General features: G+C 40.3%; 1 protein-coding gene across 5 annotated transcripts in view; it reads left to right on the top strand.

The window, feature by feature from the left end:
• Nucleotides 1-13,109, top strand: part of RUNX1T1 (RUNX1 partner transcriptional co-repressor 1) — a 213,184-nt gene extending 200,075 nt beyond the window's left edge. For all 5 annotated transcript variants that reach the window (XM_082258318.1, XM_082258321.1, XM_082258317.1 and 2 more), the window contains exons 10-11: nt 458-648; nt 11,298-13,109. In XM_082258318.1, the coding sequence (XP_082114444.1) occupies nt 458-648; nt 11,298-11,573 (467 nt within the window). In that variant the 3' untranslated portion in view covers nt 11,574-13,109. The remainder of the gene's footprint in view (nt 1-457; nt 649-11,297) is intronic.
• The last annotated feature ends 9,649 nt before the right edge of the window (nt 13,110-22,758 follow it).

Genomic DNA, 22,758 nt, shown 5'->3' with positions numbered 1-22,758 from the left:
TTAATAATCTTAAATAATTAATCTTAAAATTAAAATATTTAAAATTAAAATATTTATATTTGCTCACTTTTTAGGGCCTTAACATAATAAAGAAAATCTATAAATAAAAGCTATAGCTGTGTATAGGCTATAGTTGCAATAAAAATAACTAACTTATTTTAATATTTGAATATGTAATGGGTCTCTATTACGGTTTGGACCTAGTCGTTTTTGTAAAGAGGGACATAAAGAAATTTACATTTAATCCATTGTTCGTTTTTTTTGTTTTAGTTTATTCTGGTAAACTGTCCTCAAGGGTGAGATTACCTTTAACTGTCAAAAAGCAGGCAAGCTTTCACCGTTTCCTTTAAATACATGTGAATAGCCAAGATAAGGTTCTTTCTTTCTTCTTCTACTCTTCCTTCTGGATCTTAGTCACTATGTGCATATTTTTAGAAATCTTGTATTTATTTTACAGAAGAAGCAGTAAACGAGGTGAAAAGACAGGCTATGACAGAATTACAGAAAGCAGTATCTGAAGCAGAAAGAAAAGCCCATGAAATGATTACTTCAGAACGAGCAAAAATGGAAAGAACAGTGGCAGAAGCAAAGAGGCAAGCTGCAGAGGATGCGCTGTCGGTTATTAATCAGCAGGAAGACTCAAGTGAGGTAAGACCCTTTCAAATTTTCTGCGTGCGTTTTAATTTTTAAGTTGACAGGAATATTAAATAGCAGGATGTGAATTGCATCTTTGGGTTATAAAAAAACTCAGCATTTAACCTGTTCCGGACCAGATATTACTGCGGCAGGCTGGCCCTCCTGCGCGAACCGACATAGCATTGTGTCGGTCATGTGCCGGCAGCTAGCCCCTTGATCACCCACTGTTTTAACCCCTTCCCTGTCAGTGTCATTATTACAGTAACTGTGCATATTTTTAGCACTGATTACTGTAGTAATGTCACTGGTCCCCCCCCCCCCCCCAAAAGTGTCAAAAATGTAAATTAGAGGTCTGATCTGTCCGCCGCAATCTCGCAGCCCCGTTAAAAATCGCAGATCGCCGCCAAGGCTAGTAAAAAAAAAAAAAAAAACAATAAAAAATATATAAATCTTTCCCCTTGTAGACGCGATAACTTTGCACAAACCAATCAAAATACGCTTATTGCGTTTTTTTTTTTTTTTACCAAAAATATGTAGCAGACAACAAATTGGACTAAAATGTTAAAAAAATTAGATTTTTTAATTTTTTGTTTTGGGAATGTTAAAAAATATATATTTTTTTCTTTTCAGAATTGTCGCTTTTTTTTGTTTATAGCGCAAAAAATAAAAATACCACAAGTGATCAAATGCCACCAAAAGAAAGCTCTATTTGTGGGGAAAAAAGGACATCAATTTTATTTAGGTACATCGTCGTACGAGCGGGCAATTGTCCGTTAAAATAACGCAGTGCCAAATCTCAAAAAAATGGCCTTGTCATTAAGGGGGCAAATCCTTCCAGTCCAGAAGTGGTTAATTAAGAGCCAAATTGTGTAACAGAGAAGGGTTGATCTACTCATGTAATAGGACATATTAACTTGAATTTTCACTTATCTTAGTGAATATGGGGAAGTTGCGCTTACTAAAGTCATCCCAAGCATGTACATCCAGAACAAAATGAACAAAATCATTGCATATTTTTTCTTACACGTGATGATTATTTGCAAAGTGAATTTTCACTTGCATTATAATTGGTTTAGTAAATCAACCCCGTCATTTTTTTTTTATTATTATTATTTCACGTAAATATAATGGCAATATGTGTTTATACTGTGAGTATATGGCTACCCATATTTTTCCATGTTTTCAGTTATTTCCCTACACCCTCGGGCATTCAAGAACTGCCATCTGTATAGGAGAAGAAGGTGGCACTGACGGGCACTGATAAGGTGGCACTGATAAAGCAGCACTGATGGGTGGCACTGATGGGCGGCACTGAAGGGCACTGGAAGGTGGCGCTGAAGGGCACAAATAGGCAGCACTCATGGGCACTGATGGGCACTAATAGGTGGCACTGATGGGCAATGATAGGCACTGGTAGGGGACACTTATGATGGGGCACTGATAGGTGGTGCTGGTGAGCACTGGTAGGTGACACTACTGGGCATTGGTGGGTGGCACTTGTGGGCACTGGTAGGTGGCACTGGGGGCACAAATTATCCCTCTCCTCTTCGGGACCGATGTCCCTCTGATAGCAGCCGGAAAGAGTTGTTTTTTTTCCCTCACATTGACAGTGTGAGGAGAAAAAAACTGCTGATCGCTGGCTGCTGTTTACTTTACATGATCAGCTGTCATTAGCTGACAGCTGATCAAGTGGCAAGGGAGTGGGATCGCCCCCTATCTCTGATCTGTGATCAGGCGAGTCTCTTGAAATCGCTGATCACAGAGCAAGCCGGGTGCTCTGCAGGGAGCACATAGGCCGCTCATTGCTGAGAGGACGTCATTGTACACCTTCCCGGCAATTCAGGTCCGCGCTGTAGCCGTCATTCGGCTATAGCGCAGTCGCCAAGTAGTGAAAGGATGCATCTAAGATGCCTATTAGACAAGTAACATTAAGACTTGAGCATCATACAAAAGTAATTATGTTCTCTTTTTTTATTTAGTATTTCATCTCGCCATTTCTGTCAGATCTGACCATCACAATAAATAGCCAAATCTTATATAGATCTGATTTCCTAAAGTCAAGAACTATTAGGTGATCTGAACTAGTCAAGTGCTGACAGCTTTATCTGTTGTGTATAATAATTATTGATTGTAATGTTAGAGAGGTTTTTTTTTTTTAAATTAAAAATCCAATATAGATCATACACCATTAATTTATGACCACCCACCTAATATTGAGTAGGTTCTCCTGTTGCTGCCAAAATAGCGCTGACCCTTTGAAGCATGGACACCACTAGACCTTTGAAGGTATGTCTGGCACCAAGATGTCATTAGCAGATCCTTTAAGTCCTGTAAGTTGCGAGGTGGGGCCTCCATGGATCAGACTTGTTTTTCCAGCACATTCCACAGATGCTTGATTGAGATCTGGAGGATTTGGAGGCCAAGTCCACACTTGGAATTAGTTGTATTTCTCAGTCTATTCCTGAACAAATTTATGCAGTGTGGCAGGGATCATTATCCTGCTAAAAGGGAGATTGCCTTTAGGTAATATCATTTCCATGAAGCAGTATACTTGGTCAGCAACAATGCTTAGGGTAAGTGGTACGTGTCAAGTAACATCAAAATAAATGGCAACATTTCCCAGTAGAGCATTGGCCAAAGCATCACACTTCCTCTGCCAGCTTGCCTTTTTTTGTACTGCATCCTGGTGCCATCTCTTCCCCAGGTAAACGACACACATGCACTGTAAACAGGATGTAAAAGAACAGAATTTATCAGACCAGGACACCTTCTTCCATTGCTCTGTGGTCCAGTTCTGATGCTCACATCCCCATTGTAGGCTCTTTTTGCTGTGGACACGGGTCAACATCCTGACTTGTTTGCAGCTACGCAGCCTCATACACACCAAACTGCAATGCTGTTTTCAATAACTTCAAGGACAACATGTTTATTGGCTGCCCAATATATCCCACTGATTTTAAAGGGACATTAAGCCCCCGTTCACATGCAAGCGACGCTACTTCGCACCGCGACCTCGGAGCGGCCGCCACGGACTTCATAACATTGAAGTCTATGGCGGTCGCCTCCTGGTCGCCCCAAAGAAGCTCCGGACCCTTTTTCTAAGTCGGAGCGACTTGTGTCGCTCCTATTAGAACGGGTCCGCAGCTTCCCTATGGGAGGCGACCTACGGCGACCTGTGAGGCGACCAGGTCGCCTTACAGGTCGCCATAGTGTGAACGGGGCTAAAGGTTTATTAAAAAAAAATAACAAACATGTCATACTTACCTGCTATGTGCAGTGTTTTTTTTCACAGCGCAGTCCTGATCCTCTTTTTGGGTCCCCCATCCAGCGCTCATGGCTCCTCAGTCAGTGTCAGTGTACTTTCGGGGCACTGGTGCGTGCTCACTCCCGAGCCCCACACTATGCATACACAAGACACACTCTATCCTCATTGGCTGTGATTGACAGTAGCAGGCAGGCAATGGCTCCCACTGCTGTCTCAGCCAATGAGGAATGAGAGACCCAGGAAAAGCTCCACTCTCGCACACATCGCTGGATCGGGAGGGAGCTCATGTGAGTATTAAGGGGGCTCTGCGCTGCACACAGAAGGTTTTTTACTTTCTTGCATAGAATGAATGAAGGCAAAAAAACCTTGAGCCTTTAAAACCACTTAAAGAGGCCCTTGTAATGAGATAATCTATGTTATTCACTTAACCTGTCAGTGGTCATAAAGCTATGGCTAATCGGTGTATGTTGAAAAGAAAAAAAATTAAATTTTGTTCAATTTCTCTGCACACCTTTGTGCATGGGAGTTTATAAATATTCATTCTTAGTGCTTTTGGTCCTCGGAGAATTTGAAGGAATTTGAAGAAGTCTTGTGTATATGGGATTTTTTTTTCCCAACAGTAACAATATAAATACGCCACTTCTGCGTTTAATGAATGACCTTCTCATTACTATTCTGACCCTGGTTTTCTACAATTTGGTGGTCTGTTTTTTTTTTTTTTTTTCCCTGACAAAATAAACAGGCAGGATAAGAGATAATGAGCATGCCCCTCTCTTCGGCTGCAGACGCTGCCTGTAATTATTGTAATCCATAACACATTACTTGTATATAATAGACATGTTGGCTATGTATGAGTTGATTCTTCCTTTCATCTCTGTCTGTGTACCTGCATGTTTTTGCAGGATTCTTTGTTGTTTCATCTCATGAAAAAAACACTTCTAAGAAAAGTGTTTTGTTATATTTTACATGAAGTAGCTTTATTCTGAAAGCTAGTTCTGTGTAGGTGTTTTTTTTTAGTGAGATTAGGTTATAAAACACTGCAATTGGCTACCATTATATTGTATTGTGTAGCCAGCACTTGACAGCTTTTTCAACCTTTTTGACTCCGTATAAGACTTAGCCATATAAATATAACTTTGTTCTACATTAAAAGGAAAAGTCTGATTATTTCTCAGTCAAAATTAACCACTTACCGACCAGCCACGTAGACTTTAAGTTGTTGTATCGGGGTGATGCCTCTAGGTAGAGGCATCACGCCGGTATTTTTTTAGAGCCGGCGGTCAGCTTTCCAGTGGTAATGACCGATGTGGCTCAGGACCAGCTCGATCATTACCCCAGCGAGCGGGAGTTGACCCCCCCCTCCCGCCGCCTTCCGCAGCTCTGCCCGGGTCTCCCGTCCCACCGAGAGACCCGAGCAACCAGCTGGCACATCCACTGTCTCATTGGAGTCCCGATCAAAGCCGTATGCAGCTTCGATTGGGTCTCCGATGACGTAACCCGGAGGCGGCGTCCATGACGTCACATCCGGACTTAAAAAGTGAATGTATTCAAAAATGCAGTTTTCGGTATTTTGAATACATGGAAGTGTAGTGGAGGGGTTTGGGATCTTTTAGACCCCCGATCCCTCCATAAAGAGTACCTGTCACTGCCTATTGCTGTCACAAGGGATGTTTACATTGCGTGTGACAGGAATAAAAGTGATCAGATTTTTTTTTTTTTAAAACCTGTGCTAAAATTAAAAAAAAATTTATAAATAAATCAATTTAAAAAAAAAAAACATTTTTAGCCACCCTCGCACGAAAGAAAACATATACGGGAAGTCATGCCGCAAATGAAATCTCTGTTCAAACCACACATGTGAGCGATCGCCAGAGCGAGAGCAATTGTTTAAAAAAAAGAGCTACACTCTAATTCTAAACTGGTAACCGTTAAAATTTTTTAAAGCATCGCCTTTTATTGACCGTAGTTTGTCGCCATTCCGTGGGTGTGCGCAATTTTAAACCGTAACATGTTGGGTATCTATTTACTCAGCGTAATGCAATCTTTCACAATATACAAAAAAATGGGCTAACTTTACTGTTTCGTTTTTTTTTTTTTTAAATGCAGTGTAATGTAATTTTTCCAAAAAAATAGCATTTGAAAGATATTGCAATGACCGCCATTTTATTCTCCAGAGTCTTTGCTAAAAAATATATATAATGTTTGGGGGTTCTAAGTAGTTTTCTAGCAAAAAATACTGATTTTAACTTGTGAAACAAAATGGGCTCGGTCCTTAACCTTCCTAGCGGTATTCCCGAGCGTGACTCGGGGTTAGATTTTAGAGCCAAAAGCGGTAACCCCGAGCCACACTCGGGGTACCGCTAGGAAGATCGCTGGATCCTGGTAGAGGTTTTACTTACCTTTTCTCCGGGATCCAGCGAAGAATGCGGGCGGCTTACGGCGGCGGAGCTTCCTCCCGATCGTCTGCGAGCCTCGGCTTCCGTCTCCGGCGACGTGACGTTTGCAGGGGGGTGGAACCGGCGGCAAATTCAAATGTAAAACACACCAAACACACTGATACCATTCAAAATAAAAAAAAATCACATTACATTGCCCCCCAGTGCCCTTTCCTGCAGTTTTACTGTACTTTTTATGTAAATATATATATATATATATATATATATATATATATATATATATATATATATATATATACAGTATATATATATATATATACACGTAATTCTTGTGAATGAGCAGCCCAAACCAACTGTATACATTATATATATATATATATATATATATATATATATATATATATATATACATATATATATATATATATATATATATATATAATGTATACAGTTGGTTTGGGCTGCTCATTCACAAGAATTTCATGCAAAATAATGGTACCGCTTTCAGCACCTAAAATCCAAAAGAATCATACTGCCAGGGAGGTTAAGTAGTTAAGGCCTCATGCGCACTGGATGTTGTTAATGCTGCTCCATGGGGCGTCTAGAGTTTTTTTTGTTTCATTTTTTATTTTTTCTCTCTAAATGCCCCGCATGTTAGCCTATGTGCCCATGCACACATAAGCGTTTAGAGGCAGGGGCGTGAAGAGGCAAAAAAAAGGGGCCCACTGCCAGCGCATCCAGGAGCAGCGGCATTTTGGGTGAAAAACTTGACGCTTCTAGATGTTTGTTAACGCTGGGCACTTGAGCTTTAATTCATTTCAGTGGCCAGAAAAAATGTATTATGCTTGCCAATGAAAATAAATAATGCCCAAGCGCTTACAAGCGCCAAGTATTTTTTTGTGCCAAAACACCGCTGCCAGGAGGAAAGGCGAGAAAGGAAAACATCCAGTGTGCATGAGGTAAGAGTCAAAGTGCAAGAGTGCAACAAGAGTATTTTTATCTCTTTATTGCACACAACTACCACAAAATGGTAAAGTTTATATCCATGATACTTGCGTTTTTTTTTTTTTGGCAAATTTGAGAAATTACTGTTCTCTAGAGAACAAAATCTTGACATATGTTGATGACCCCCAATCGGCACAAAAGAAAAGAGTACAGTATATAAGTAGTACAAATTAAGGAATTTGTCAATAGCGCTGACTTCAAATGCATTCATAAAGAATATAGTTTTGATCTTCAGTGCTGTTAAATCCTTGTCATGTATCATGGTTCCCCGCCATTTGTTGCTGACATCATCAGAAAGTAGCAGCCTATGGATACGTTTTGTAAAAGTATCTCCACTAGAATACTTGTGTATTGAAGATTTTGGCTTTGTGGCTATATTGCCACATTATGTATGAAAGCCATAGCTTGAATATGGCTGGTTTTATACAATTTGGTTCTTTATTTTTTGTAGAGTTAGGATTTTATAGTTTAAAAAAAGCAATCGTGGTCTAATAGATCTAATATTGAGCTCAGCATACAAAAAACACACAAAAAAAAAAAACAAGAGACAGGCACAATATACATTTTCTACTTGTGTATTAAGCCAGTATGTTTTTTGATTGCTAGAGATACTATGTGCAAGTGCAGAGGGGGGGGGGGGGGAAGCAAAAAACAAAATTAGGACCAGATTTACCAAAGGTAGCAGTTATTAGTAAACCACCACATTGCATCATTACATCATTTTGGATTAATATTCTCTCTCAAAAATCTGCCATGTATTGTATACTGCATAGTCCTCAGCTACTGAGCACTCTGAATTAAGATTATCTTGTTTTGTAATTTTAGGCATTCAAGGATAGGTTACAAACTCCAATTTTAAAACAGTACAAGGAATAAACTGACACACCGCTCAAGCACCAAAGTGTTGCTGTGACTTAATAGAGCTAGAATTTAATTTGTTGCAGATTTCTGTAGGGATGAAAGACCCTTGCTGGATCTCTAGATGCCGAGAGTTTCATTTTAATGCACAGCAGATGAGTTCCCAAAGACAAAAGGAACTGATTTGCAACATCTGAAAGTTTCTCAGGAAGAGTTGAATGGAAGCAAACCACACCGTTGCAGAAATCAAATGTGACCAGCACATAATTGGCTTGGCTTCTTGATGTTAACAAGTCAAATAGCGATGAACGTATTTGTACACATTCAATTGGGTCTTTGTTCTGCGACATAAATACTCCACTCCTCACAAATTGACAACATGTAAATTGAGTCTTCTGATCACAACTGTGTTTGTTTTTTGGGCACAGACCCTGATTTAATTATACGATAACTTGAATTTAGTAGAAATGATTTTTCCTATGTTTAATCTATGGCAAGAGTTATTGTTCTCCTTCTATGTTTACCCCAGCAGTAAAGTCTGTGTTGGGTGAACCCTCACTGGAAAATAGGTGCCCTGTCTACTTTCCTCTCTGGAAAGTCCACCAGCTAGATTCACAGGGCCTCTCCTGTTTACTGAACCCTTGTGCATTTGCTTTAAGATGCATATGACACTGAAGATTAATCTTCTGCTCCTCCATTTACAGAAATATTGGTTATAGAAGGTGGTCAAATTGCATTTGGCACAGGCCTCTTAAGATTTCCTTCCGTATTTTACGGGGAAATGTTTAGGGATACGTTTTTGGGAGTTAAGTTCCGGTTTAAGTTTTAGGATTAGTTATTCGTCCTAAGGATTTGGTTAGGATTATAGATAAGAGCATATATGAAAGTGTAGAACTGTTTTTCATCTTTGCTTGGCATCAAAAACCACTCACTTCACATCACCAGCACTGGCATTTGGGCACAGAAAACGAATGTACCATGTATGATTTTCTTTGTCTGTAGGCACTCATTGGGGTCATTTCTGTTGACCGAGGTTCACCTGACCTAACAGAGGCTATGAAGGTGTTAAACATACGCAATACAAGTGTAAAATGTATATCCTTGGTGGATTATACATATGTGTCTGACTCAGGCCTAATATCCTTGGAAGTGGGGAGGAGACCTGATTACTTTTACTAGATGATACAACTATGATACAACTACCTTCTAATTGAATACCTTTTGAATATAAAGTACAACTTGTAAATCCACATTCGAATATAATGTTTTGCAAAAGTACACATTGTATGCTATAGTCTTGCCAGTAAATCAATAGAAAAGGCCCATTGTTGTGTCTTTGTCCTCTTAAACGCTACACTGTAGTAAAAGTAAACATATCCTGAATCCATTTGTAGTGTGCAGTAATAGGTTTTGACATCTCCGAAACGCAGCTAAGTTTAGACAACGCAAACCTGGAACCAGAAGGATTGAATTAAAACCAGGTGATGCCAGACATCCAGTCTACAACCTGAACGTTTAACTACCAAAAAACATCTGTTTCTGTGTTTGGAAAGTTTTTTTCTTTTCTGAGATATTTGGAAGTGTTTTCTAAAGATGGGAACAATTTTAGAAAATAAAAAAAAAATCCCTGCACATGCATATGTAATTATCTGGTTGATTCTGTATATTCCATGCTTTTGAGTGGAGCCACATATGATTTTAATCTGATGGAGCCAGTATGTTTTGGACAGATCCCATATTTCCACATGGCCAACTTTCCTGTACTTTCCAAAGTCTGAATATACTATAGTTTTATAGGCAGATACAGATGCTCTATTTAAGGAAATCAAATTATATTCATGTTTGGATTACACTTTTTTAAATGTCTAGCATTTTAGCAAGATTTACAGTATTCTTTCATTTTATAAATTTAACTCGCTCGTTTCATCTGTATAGCAATGTTAAAATATACATTTGATATTCAAATGCTGATCTTTTTTTTTTTTTTAAGTAGCTAATTCCCCAAGCAATAGGTAACCATTAAAGCGGACTTTTTCTGGGAGCCCCTGGCCTTTGTATCCCCTGGTAAAAAGAAATAATGAAAAAATTTGGAGGATTTAATAATTAAACCACAGCATCTGACAAATTTGGACCGCATGAATCTGGACATGAGCCATTGTCAATCAGGGTTCTGCAGTCACAAGCTGACTACAGGACTGAAGGCATGCAGTATGTTGGCACAACAACCTGTTGTTTCTAGTGTGGTTGAGAGTATGGTGTGCTGGCAATGCTACCTTGGGATTCGCAGCCCACTATTAATGTTGTCAGTCCAACACAGGAAGTGCTGCAAGGGGAAAGATTTCAGCAGAATCACCAGGTTATTATTATTAGTAAGCAAAAAATAGCTTTGAGTTTACAGGTTTGCATGCACTAGAAGTATTTTTAATAGGTTTACATTCTCGTTCGGCTAATATAGGTACTAAATGACTCAAAAGGACTTTTATATCAGAATTGGTGGTCTTCCTGTTTTTGGAATTTCTTAATTAGCCTTCACTGGACATCAAAGCATTCTTTTATTTTCTGCCATCGGATTTAACTAAATTTTGTGATTACTAAAACGTTCCTGAAATATACTCATTATGTTGACCCTTAGAACCTGTCTTTAATTCATTCTTTTTAAAATAAAAATGCATTTTTATACAAAAAGCAGAGCAATACTTTTCCATCTTTCATTTTTAGCTACTTTTATGATAGCTTCTTTGAAAACTTTCAGTGAAGTTAGGCAGATGATCGAATGATGATAAAATATCAAATGTATTTTATAGACCTAAAATTAAGTCACTTGAAAGAAAAAACTTGCAATGAATTTTTTTTTCTTCTTCTTCTTGAACATGAACATGCTTTTGCTGGTAGCATTTTCTGTCATCTGCTGCTGAAAAACCAGAGCAGATTGTTTACATAGCATTTTGCAATTTCACTATAATAAGGCAAATTCAGTGGATTTGCACAAATGTCTCACCATGTGTTCAGAACACATTTCGTACTTTTTCCACCTGTGCTTGTAATTTACAGTTCGTTTAATGTTACTCTTTGAGGCAATGAATATAGTTAGGCTATTAAATATTCTAACAGAATATTTGCTTGTTTCCATTCTTCAGAGTTGCTGGAACTGTGGACGGAAGGCGAGCGAAACTTGCAGCGGCTGCAACACCGCCCGGTATTGCGGATCTTTTTGTCAGCACAAAGACTGGGAGAAACACCATCACATCTGTGGACAGACTCTTCAAGCCCAACAGCAAGGGGAGACACCAGCAGTCAGTTCCTCGGTTACACCCAGCAGTGGTGCAGGAAGCCCCATCGACACACCACCAGCAGCCACACCACGGTCTACCACTCCCGGCACACCATCCACCCTAGAGACAGCTGCCCGTTAAAAAAATAAATAAAAAATACTGATAAACTTAATTCTTTAAAAAACTTTAAAAACTCAATGAAACCAAGTCCTCATACTCAGATATTCAAAGATGTAAAGAAGAACTATCCTAATTCAGTGCTACAATAACAATGAACTACTTTTACCTTGAGGTAGTAATAAAAAACGTGAAGGCCAGTAACGGGTCACAATAACTTCTTAAAAAAATCAAAGATATCTTTTCATTAGAGAACTGAGAGTACAAAATATAACACAATGTTAAAATTGACCTCTTCCCTGGTATTTTTCAGTAGCTGGGATTTTAAACTAGATGACCTCATTAACAGATGCTTTACCAAACAGCGAACCAAGAGATTGCTAACTGCTGTTGAGAGCAAAAAAAAAAAATGGAAAATGCTAACGTGAAAAACAAAATTACATTGTTCTTTCTAGTGATGAAGGAGAAAGGAAATGGTGACAAAACCTCCTTTAGGGCATGAGAGTCGGATATGGCAGTAGACAAGTTACCAAGATACGGAATGGCATCCAAGGGAAACGGACTGATATTTGAAGACCCGCTACAAAACCTGCAGATGTGCAACAGATTGGAAAGGAACGCAGATGTTCTTCTTAAGTACAATAATATCCAGGTCAACAATATATAAGATGATTTGCAGCGGGTTGTGTGATTACAGCAGCAGCGAAATACCATCATGGAAAGGCTTCCTTTAAAAAGGGACGGTCTCATCGTATCATTAAGTAGCAAGCTGGCAATCATGACACCAAGCAGTTGCCCCAAAAATAAATAAAAAAAAACTTTTCAAAGTTTAATCATTTTTGCAAAGTTCCACAGAGACAATCGGGTCTATTCTAATATTTTTTTTAATCAAAACAACAAAACAATTAAAAAAAATGTATACATAGTGGCTTCAGCTCCAGCCCGCATTTCAAAAAAAAAAAAAAAAATAGAATTTTTCATCCCATACTCTTTCACTTAAAAAAACCTAGTAGTTCTCTCGGTGTTTAAAACACTCCTGTCCTGTGAGGTTCCCCAATGGTGTTTTTTCTTGTAAATGTGATGGACAAATGTGAATATGCATTGTAGTTTTAACCATGCCCACATTTAATCTCTTTATTCTTAGCTGGTGAGATAAACTGTCTCTTTCTATGCTGCTTTTATAACTGTATATGTAAGTGATACTTCTCTAGTAGTTACAGCCCTTTTTATTTCATCTTCAGAAAAAGAAAAAATTTACGCTATCTACCGGAGCTGCTAATTCACTCTGTTATATGATTTTTTTTATGTCCTAAAACTAGCATGCTTCACGGAATGCTAACCTATCAGTGTTTTTGTAGGAGGGATGTACATAAATGTATTTTTGCACTGTCATAATGATTCCCTAGGCATGCATTATTTTGGCAATCTCCTTTTTAAATACTCGAGAACCACATCATCGATCTGTTTGCATAAATCCATAGTGATTTTGTATTTTTTTTTTTTTGCATTTTTTCTCGTTTTTGAATAATTTAAGATCCACAAATAGAGATTTTTTTTTTTTTTTTTACAAAAAAAAAAAACAAAAACAAAATGTCACTAAAGTGTTAAAAAGGCAGTGCATGTGTATTGCTGTAAAACATTGTATTTCTAATTTTTACAATGACAAATTAGATTTCCAAATGCTGAGGTGTAGATTGACTGCTTTAACTGCTGAATGTCAGTTCATAAAGTGTTCTGCATAAAGGGAAGTCAGCCAAAGACTGATCTTAAGGACCAAAATTATTATTATTATTATTTTTTTTTATTTTTGAAAGTACCAATACTAATCTTCAAAAAGATCAGATGATTAAACTTGTCAAATATGGTTTAGTGTAAATTCAATGATCCTTTTGTTGTCCAGTGTCCAGACAAGAATTTACAGATAATGATTACTGTTTTAGCTTAAATAGGAAATATTTAAATCAAACTTAAAGCAGACCTAAACCAATTAACCAACTAAAAGCTTTAACCCATTAATGCCATTTAAAAGTTGCAGTTTTTATTAAAAAAAAATTCCTTGTGAGCAAGACATGAAGGTCCTTGTTTAGGCACTTCCTATTATGGGGTGACCACTGTTTCCAAGTTGTGCTCCTGCATTTGCACTCTGCCACATGTACCCCTGATATTGACTACAAGTGGCACTGCTGACCCATTGTGCAGGCATGGTCCACTATCAAGAAGCTGGACCAAAGCAGTGATGTGTAGGTGATGCTGAAATTAATGCATGCAGACAGGAAGCATTGAGAGGCAAAAAAATGAAAAAAAGGTGAAAACAATATTTTACTAAATACAAAACATTTTTGTAAATATATATTGTTTTAGGAAACTAAGGGTCGTCCAGTCAGGGTCTGGACCTACTTTAAGCCTAAACTTTATTTCCCCAAAGAGCAAAACCAAAAAAAAATAGCCACACTGAAATGAAGTTGTGGCATGGTTTGTACTGTCATATCACTGTACAAAAACACACAGTAACAGACCCCTGGGCAAAGTATAAAACACAAGTTTACTACCACCAAATCTCTCCCTCTAGCCTAAACGATCCTTTCCTAGCAACAGTGGAGACATTTGCATTGAGCTTAGATTTCTGTAATTTAGCTACACAAGGACTGTGCATGGAAGTGTAAGGGGCATAACGGCTTCTCTGCAGAGTATGAGCAAGGGTCTTTATTAACTTTTATATCTGGATGTCTTGCTACAATTCAGAATTTTTTTTAGAATATATTTTTTTTCAAAAATTGTAGTCCTTCTGGTCATCTACTATAGGTCATAAAATAAAAAGGGCATTTAGTGACTGTAATTAGGATTTAATACCCCTGTTTAGTCAAGTATCCATAGAACGCTACAAGAGGACTGAAGTACAATGCCAGCATAGTCCCTAAGCAAGCGCTTTTGTGTCAGGTTGATCCCAGATTTGATGTCATAGGGCTTTCAGATGTACAGTATTTCCATAGCACGCCAATATGTTTTGTCATAGTATTTATTACCGATGCTACAGCTTTATTAACATAACACATCCAAATATAATGTTCTTATATGTATAGTTATTAGGAATCTGAACTATTCCCAGTTGCTGCAGTGCTTGAAATTGTATCAGCATTTTAAAGTGGCATTGTGTTTAAAATTAAAATGCCATAATGTTCTTTGAACCCTGTCTATGGTGCTGCATTGGCGTTGTTTTTCTAAATGCATTTGCATACCAATGCAGAGTTCCTTGATGTCACATTGTCCTACACAGATCTGGATTTATATTTCTTGCCCCTGCTAGACCAACTGTCTTGTTCCCCCTCCATCCCATCTCTGTGGAATGGCTAGCCTTAAGATAACACTAACAAGATCAGACACCGTAGCTACACAATCCACACTGAGATGGTTTTAAGAGAACAAATATAATCGCAACTGACCACTAGAAGAGTTGAAAAAAAGTCTTCTTACAGTATTACACCAACAGTTTGATTCTAGGTGTATAGAGCCCAAGTGGATGAACTGTGAGTAAGCATTACACTATACCACCAACAAAAACACATAAACTGTGTAGCAGTGGCGGCTGATGCTCCATCATTTGGGCGGGGGGGTTGTCAAACGGACCTTCCCCCCCCATATCATTCCAGCCTGCACCACCACATCTCCCGCCCACCCGTTTACTTACCTTGTTCCTCTGGAATGACAGGCGGCGGCAGCGGCTTCCCCTTCAGGCTCCTTCATGTCCCTTCTCGGCAGCCGTCTCCTTCCTTCTTGGCCAATAGCATGCCTTCTCCTTTTGGCCAATTGGGAAACAGGTCTCAGGACCTGCTTCCTGATTGGCCAGGATGAGAATCAGTGTGGCAATAGCAAATATTCATTCGCTATAGTCACATAACTGGGTGGGCTCAGGGCGCAGTGCTCTGCGTCCTGAGCCCACCCTTTTTTGAAGCCTATTAGAGCCTCTGGCTCTAATCAGGTGCTTAAAAAAAAAAACCCATTGGAATCCATGCATCCGGCGCCCTGCATGTAGATTAGTGGGCCGGATGCATGGATGGGGGGCGCCCCTGCACCCACAATGGATGGGCCGCCACTGCTGCTTAGGGACAGCAATATTGAGGAGCTGCCTGGATGGTACTGGCAGGGAGGAAGGCAGTCTTCAACCTTTTCTTATGAACAAGAACAAGCTATTGTCAGCAAACCGAGGTGTGAGTGTTGTCTCTGGTAACTTTGCCACACTTGGACCCAGCATCAAACACTTTCCCACATTCATTACTATGGTGCTTTTAAATGCAGCGCTGGTGTATTCCATCCTAGCATCCCAAAACCCACTGTGATGTTGCTCTGTGACCTGATTCTGTGAAACTCCCATTGACCTTGCCATTGAACCTTTAGTAGATGCCTTGCACTTAGAAACACAGCTACGGCTATACATTTCTAGATTCAGCAAATTTATCCGTGAACTCTTGTCTGTACGTGACACTGGATAATCCTTTCTATTAGAGCTCTTGTGCATTTAGAGTAGGAAGGAATGGCCAAACCCCAAAAATACTTACATCTTTAAGTCATCTGTCAATCAATGTAAGCTGTTTAGTAATGGAGCAGCTTGTTTTTTTTCTGTGTTGAACATGGGTTAGTAACAGTATGTCTCATTTTTTTAATTCAGGGCACCCTGAGTAACACCAGATACTTCCTCCCCTCCTCCCAACTCTAAACTCTCTCTTTCTCCTCCTCTTCCCCCTCCTTTTTTTTTTTGCTCCTGTTTTGCTACAAACTCCTCAGTGGCAAAAAGTTTCACTCTACCTCTGACAGCATGTATATTGCACCAGTAGCTATCAAAACTGGTCTAGACAAACCAAATGGGCACAAAAACAGGATACCAAAAGCAAAGCTCATACAGCTGCAAACCATATCACTTCTTGGTAACAAAGCAGACCTCATTAACTTAAAGAAAAAAAGTTACTTTCCTTTTTTGCTTGTCATTTATATGCAGGCTATGTGAGAATATAATTTGTAAGTATAACACATTAAAAGCTAAGAAAAAAAAAAGCTAGCTTTATTGGAAATATCTAAATGGTGGTCGCTGATAGGTTTAGGGCACCCTCGCTCTTGCCCCTTCTTTCTACTTCCTCCCAATCTGTCTCTTTAACCCTGTCACAGGGCTGTGTGATGGGGTTGCCTGTTGTCTTGTTTTCTTACTTTAAAATTTTTTCAGATTTTTAAGCTTTAATTTTGTGTAGGTGCATGTCTTGGGGATTTAAAATTCAAGGCTGGTTTACTAATGCAAAGCATGCCGAAGTCTGGAATACTTAAAGTTGGGGTGGGGTGGGCAAAAGTGACTCCGTGTTGTCCGAACTCTTCAAAGGACAGTAAAACAAATTGGAGACTGTTGAAATGCAGATCTGAAGTACTTTTTCAAAGAAAAAAATTATTATTTTATTTTGGGTTCTGCAACGTTATTGTGAAAATAAAAAAAAAATCAAAAGTTGTTGTGCAATACTTAATTCAGACATGTACCACAAGTGGATGGTAGACTAACACTGGGTGCAAAGGGGATAGACATCATGCTTTCGTCGGCATATTCTTGAGCTTTTAGGTCTACTATGTCTGAAATGTGGGTTCTTGTTTATTCTTTTCCTTTAGTTGGACTGTATTGTATGGTCTGTCAACCTGTGAATCTTTAAAGTATGATTCAGGTATTGTTGTATTCTTTACTGTGTAATAAAAACGTGAAAAACAATTGTTGTTTTTTATATTCTATAGAAGTGCTGCTATCCAGAAACACAATCTTGAGTGCAGAAACACTCAAAGCAATATTACATCAAAAATAATGATGCTAAAATGCAAAATATACCCACACCAGCGATTCAGTACCAGACCATGACAAATTCATGAAATTCAATATTTATGATAAAAAAAGTGTCCAGATATTCATTTGAATAACGTGATAATGCTTTTTTTTTTTTTTTTTTTTATTCTTTTCATTATGAAAATTATTGGGCCTAGTAAAGAATGACAGTCGAGTTTGTATGTGTGTGTGTGTGTGTATGTATATGTATATAATATAATATATACACAGTACCTCACAAAAGTGAGTGCACCCTTCACATTTTTGTAAATATTTTATTCTATCTTTTCTTGTGACAACACTGAAGAAATGACACTTTGCTACAATGTAAAGTAGTGTGTGTACAGCTTGTATAACAGTGTAAATGTGCTGCCTCAAAATACCTCAACACACAGCCATTAATGTTTAAACCGCTGGCAACAAAAGTGTGTACACCCCTAAGTGGAAATGTCCAAATTGGGCCCAAAGTGTCAATATTTTGTGTGGCCACCAGTATTTTCCAGCACTGCCTTAACCCTCTTGGGCATGGAGTTCTCCAGAGCTTAACAGGTTGTCACTGGAGTCCTCTTCCACTCCTCCATGACGACATCACGGAGCTGGTGGATGTTAGAGACCTTGCGCTCCTCCACCTTCCGTTTGAGGATGCCCCACAGATGCTCAATAGGATTTAGGTCTGGAGACATGCTTGGCCAGACCATCACCTTTACCCTCATCTTCTTTAGCAAGGCAGTGGTCATCTTGGAGGTGTGTTTGGGGTCATTATCATGTTGGAATACTGCCCTGTGGCCCAGTCTTCGAAGGGAGGGGATCATGCTCTGCTTCAGTATATCACTGTTGGCATTCATGGTTCCCTCAATGAACTGTAGCTTCCCAGTGTTGGCAGCACTCATGCAGCCCCAGACCATGACACTCCCACCACCATGCTTGACTGTAGGCAAGACACACTTGTCTTTGTACTCCTCACCTGGATGCTGCCACACATGCTTGACACCATCTGAACCAACTAAGTTTTTCTTGATCTCATCAGACCACAGAACATGGTTCCAGTAATCCATGTCCTTAGTCTGCTTGTCTTCAGCAAACTGCGGGCTTTCTTGTGCATCATCTTTAGAAGAGGCTTCCTTCTTGGACGACAGCCACGCAGTACAATTTGTTGCAGTGTGCAGTGTATGGTCTGAGTACTGACAGGCTGATCCCCCCCCAGCCCTTCAACCTCTGCAGCAATGCTGGTAGCATTCATACGTCTATTTCCAAAAGAAAACCTCAGGATATGACGCTGAGCCCATGCACTCAACTTCTCTGGTTTACCATGGCGAGGCCTGTTCTGAGTGGCCCTTGTCCTGTTAAACCATTGAATGGTCTTGGCCCCGGTGCAATCTTGTAGGACTTGGCAATCTTCTTATAGCCTAGACCATCTTTATGTAGAGCAACAATTCTTTTTTTTAGAGCCTCAGAGAGTTCTTTGCCATGAGGTGCCATGTTGAACTTCTAGTGACCAGTATGAGAGTAAGAGCGATACCACCAAATTTAACACACCTGCTCCCCATTCACACCTGAGACCTTGTAACACTAACGAGTCACATGACACCCGGGGAGGGAAAATGGCTAATTGGACCCAATTTGGACATTTTCACTTAGGGGTGTACTCACTTTTGTTGCCGGCGGTTTAGACATTGACTGTGTTTTTTAGTTATTTTGAGGGGACAGCAAATGTACACTGTTATACAAGCTGTACACTCACTGTTTTACATTGTAGCAAAGTGTCATTTCTTCAGTGTTGTCACATAAAAAAATATATTAAAATATTTACAAAAATGTGAGGGGTGTACTGACTTTTGTGATATACTGTGTGTGTGTGTGTGTGTATGTGTGTGTGTATATATATATATATATATATATATATATATATATATAATACACACTGCACCGAAAAAATAAAGGAACACTTTTTAATCAGAGTATAGCATCAAGTCAATTAAACTCCTGCGATATTGATCTGGTCAGTTAAGTAGCAGAGGGGGTTGTTAATCAGTTTCAGCTGCTTTGGTGTTAATGAAATTAACAACAGATGCACCAGATGGGCAACAACGAGACAACCTCCAAAACAGGAATGGTTTTACAGGTGGAGGACACAGACATTTTTTTTCTCTACTTCTCTTTTCTGACTCTTTTTCACTAGTTTTGCATTTGGTTAGGATCAGTTTCACTACTGGTAGCATGAGGCAATAGCTGGACCATATAGATGTTGCACAGGCTGTCCAACTGCTCCAGGATGACACATCAATACGTGCCATTGCCAGAAGGCTTTGTCTCCCAGCACATTCTCAAGAGCTTGGAGGAGATTCCAGGAGACAGTCAGATACTGTAGGAGAGCTGGGCAGGGCTGTAGAAGGACCTTAACCCATCAGCAAGACCAGTATATGCTCCTTTGTGCAAGGAAGGAACAGGATGAGCACTGCCAGAACCCTACAAAATTACCTCCCGCAGGCCACTGCTGTGAATGTCTCTGACCAAACAATCAGAAACAGACTTTATGAGGGTGGCCTGAGGGCCTAACATACTCTAGTGGGCCCTGTGCCCACTGCCCGGCACTGTAGAGCTCGATTGGCATTTGTCACTGAATACCAGAATTGGCAGGTTTGGCACTGGTGCCACTGTGCTTTTCACTGATGAGAGCAGGTTCACCCAGAGAACATGTGGCAGACGAAAAAGGGTCTGGAGAAGCCATGCTGTCTGTAACATTGTTCATCGTGACTGGTTTGATGGTGGGTCAGTGATGGTCTGGGGGAGGCATATCCATAGGGGGACACACAGACCGCTACAGGCTAGACAATGGCACCTTGACTGCTATTAGGTATCGAGATGAAATCCTCTGACCCCACGCTGGTGCAGTGGGTCCTGGGTTCCTCTTGGTGCACGACAATGCCCGGCCTCATGTGGCGAGAGTATGCAGCCAGTTCCTGGAGGATTAAGGAATTGATACCATTAAATGGCTCCCACACTCGCCTGACTTAAATCCAATAGAGCAACTCTGGGACATTCTGTTTCAGGCCATCCAACACTGCCAGATTGCACCTCAGTCTGTTCCGGAACTCACTGATGACCTTGTCCAGATCTGGGAGGAAATACCCCAGGACACCCTCTGTTGTCTCATTAGGAGCATGTCCCGACATTGTCAGGCATGCATACAAGCACATGGGGGCCATACAAATTACTGAGTACCATCTTGAGTTGCTGCAATGAAATTTCAGTAAAATGGACTAGCATGCTGCATCAATTTTTCACTTTGATTTTTGTGGTTTCTTTGAATTTAGCCCTCTATAGGTTGATCATTTTCATTTCCATTAAGCAATGTGGCATCCTTTCGTTCCTACCACATTATCCAGTCTATATCATTATAGATATCTAGCACAATATTTTTTTCCCCTTTTGAGATCTGATGTGTTTTTAAAGTGTTCCTGTTGCTGCAGATTTATCAGCTGCACATCCATGATATGAATCTCCTGTTCCACCACATCCCAAAGGTGCTCTATTGGATTAGGATCTGGTGACTGTGGAGGCCATTAGAGTACAGTGACCTCATTGTCATGTTCAAGAAATCGGTTTGAAAGTATTTAGCAGGATAATGCGCCATGTCACAAAGCTCAAAGTAGCCATCAGAAAATGGGTACACAATAAAAAGTAGATAACAAGCGAGATCTAGTGTTACACAAATAATTTGTAGCAGATTTTCCAGGTATTGGGCCTGATGTGGGTCTGCCATGGCCACCGGTGACACCTGCAGCCCATTTAAGCTGAATATCCAAGTGTGAGATTGGAGACAATGACCATTCCGCCATCTTTGGTTTGTTTTGCTTATTTGATATTGGGGATAGGAGAAGGAATGAGTGGGATACTCCTCTGGCTCAACTAGGTACAAATGGGACACGTTGTGGAAAAATGCGTTTCAGCGCAGTCTTGACGCTGGCTAGGTGCCGACCAACGCTTGCTGGTGCTTGAAATAACACTGACTTGCTGAACTGTACTTGAACTTGACTTCTCACACTCTGATCAGCCTTAAAAGTCCTGTACTGTGCTTAGACTTGACTCCTGATGCTCTGGTTAGCTCAAAAGTCCTGCATCCAGCTCCCTCCAGTCCTTCCTGACTGAGGTAGCTCTTGTAACTGCTTGCTCTGCTGCAACTCTCAACACTGTACACTTTACACTTTCAAACTTCAGGGTCCAACCGCTGCCCCCCCCCTTGCACTTCAGGGTCCTCTCACTAAGCACCCCCTCTACACTTCTTCAGGGTCATCACTGGCACCCCCTTTACTTTTACTCCTGCACTGGCTGGCTAGCTCCTGGATCCCCACGACCTTCACCGGAATGGTCCCCTCTCTCTAGGCAGACCCCCAGGGGGCAGTTTGCAGTACTCACGAACTGGGAATGCTTTCCTGAAACTGGACCCCTCTCAGCCCCACTGGTCCTCGGCACACTGGATCCTCTCTGCAGCTCAGCTCAGCCCTCTGTCAACTCAGTCAAGCCGCCTGGGACACCCGATCCTGCTGACAGGAGGAGAGACAGCCGTACTCTCCCTCCTGGGACTCTGCTTCCCACTAAAGATGCTGCATCATGCGCTCCCCTCAAGCTTATACCCACTCCCAGAATGCTGTGTGGCAGAATCTGCCTTTCTGGGCTAGATACAGGCCTGTGTGCACCATTGGCTGGGTTTCCTCCACCATCAAATGAGATCCCTGTCATGGAGCACAGTGGGGAGACTCCCCCAGTCTCAACAGCTACACCTGGGAGACATGACAGCCCAGCTGAAAATCATGGCCCTGCTGTAAGGCAGCCAGGGCCCACTATACTTTACCTAGCACCTACTTGTAGGGTGCTACAAGTTAATAATATTCAGCGTAGTTGGAGTCTATAAAAAGTTAGTTAGAAATCTTTATATATCTCTCAGAATGTCCACTAATGATAATTAAAGTATAAAACTCTTGGGTAGCTCTTCTCAGGAGTGCAGGCCAACTCTGGAAGTGAATATACAAAAAAACAGAAAAGCGCCTCTAAGTGTATTACTTTATTTTACAGAGAAAACAGCAGTGACAACTGGAAACTCATGACATGAGAGTAGATAAAAGGCCCATCAGATAGGATGGACGGATCTCCTACAGGTGAAAAGTGCAGCCACGCTGATCCAACTATGCAGAGACCAAGGTCAGGACAGGAAGAGATGCCGGCAGCGTCCTGATCGTTCCGGGTTCTGTGTTGAGCCGCAGGTGGAACGCAGTGCTGGAGGAGCGTTTGATGTCACCAAGGATCCAGGACATACATATATAACCAACATATGTCATTTTAGAAGACCCTTGTTATTTTTTATCA

Source organism: Pelophylax lessonae, assembly GCF_965119305.1.
Source record: "Pelophylax lessonae genome assembly, chromosome: 5".
Classification (NCBI taxonomy): domain Eukaryota; kingdom Metazoa; phylum Chordata; class Amphibia; order Anura; family Ranidae; genus Pelophylax; species Pelophylax lessonae.
The sequence above is the reverse complement of the archived record's forward strand: the minus strand, read 5'-3'. Positions and strand labels throughout refer to the sequence as shown.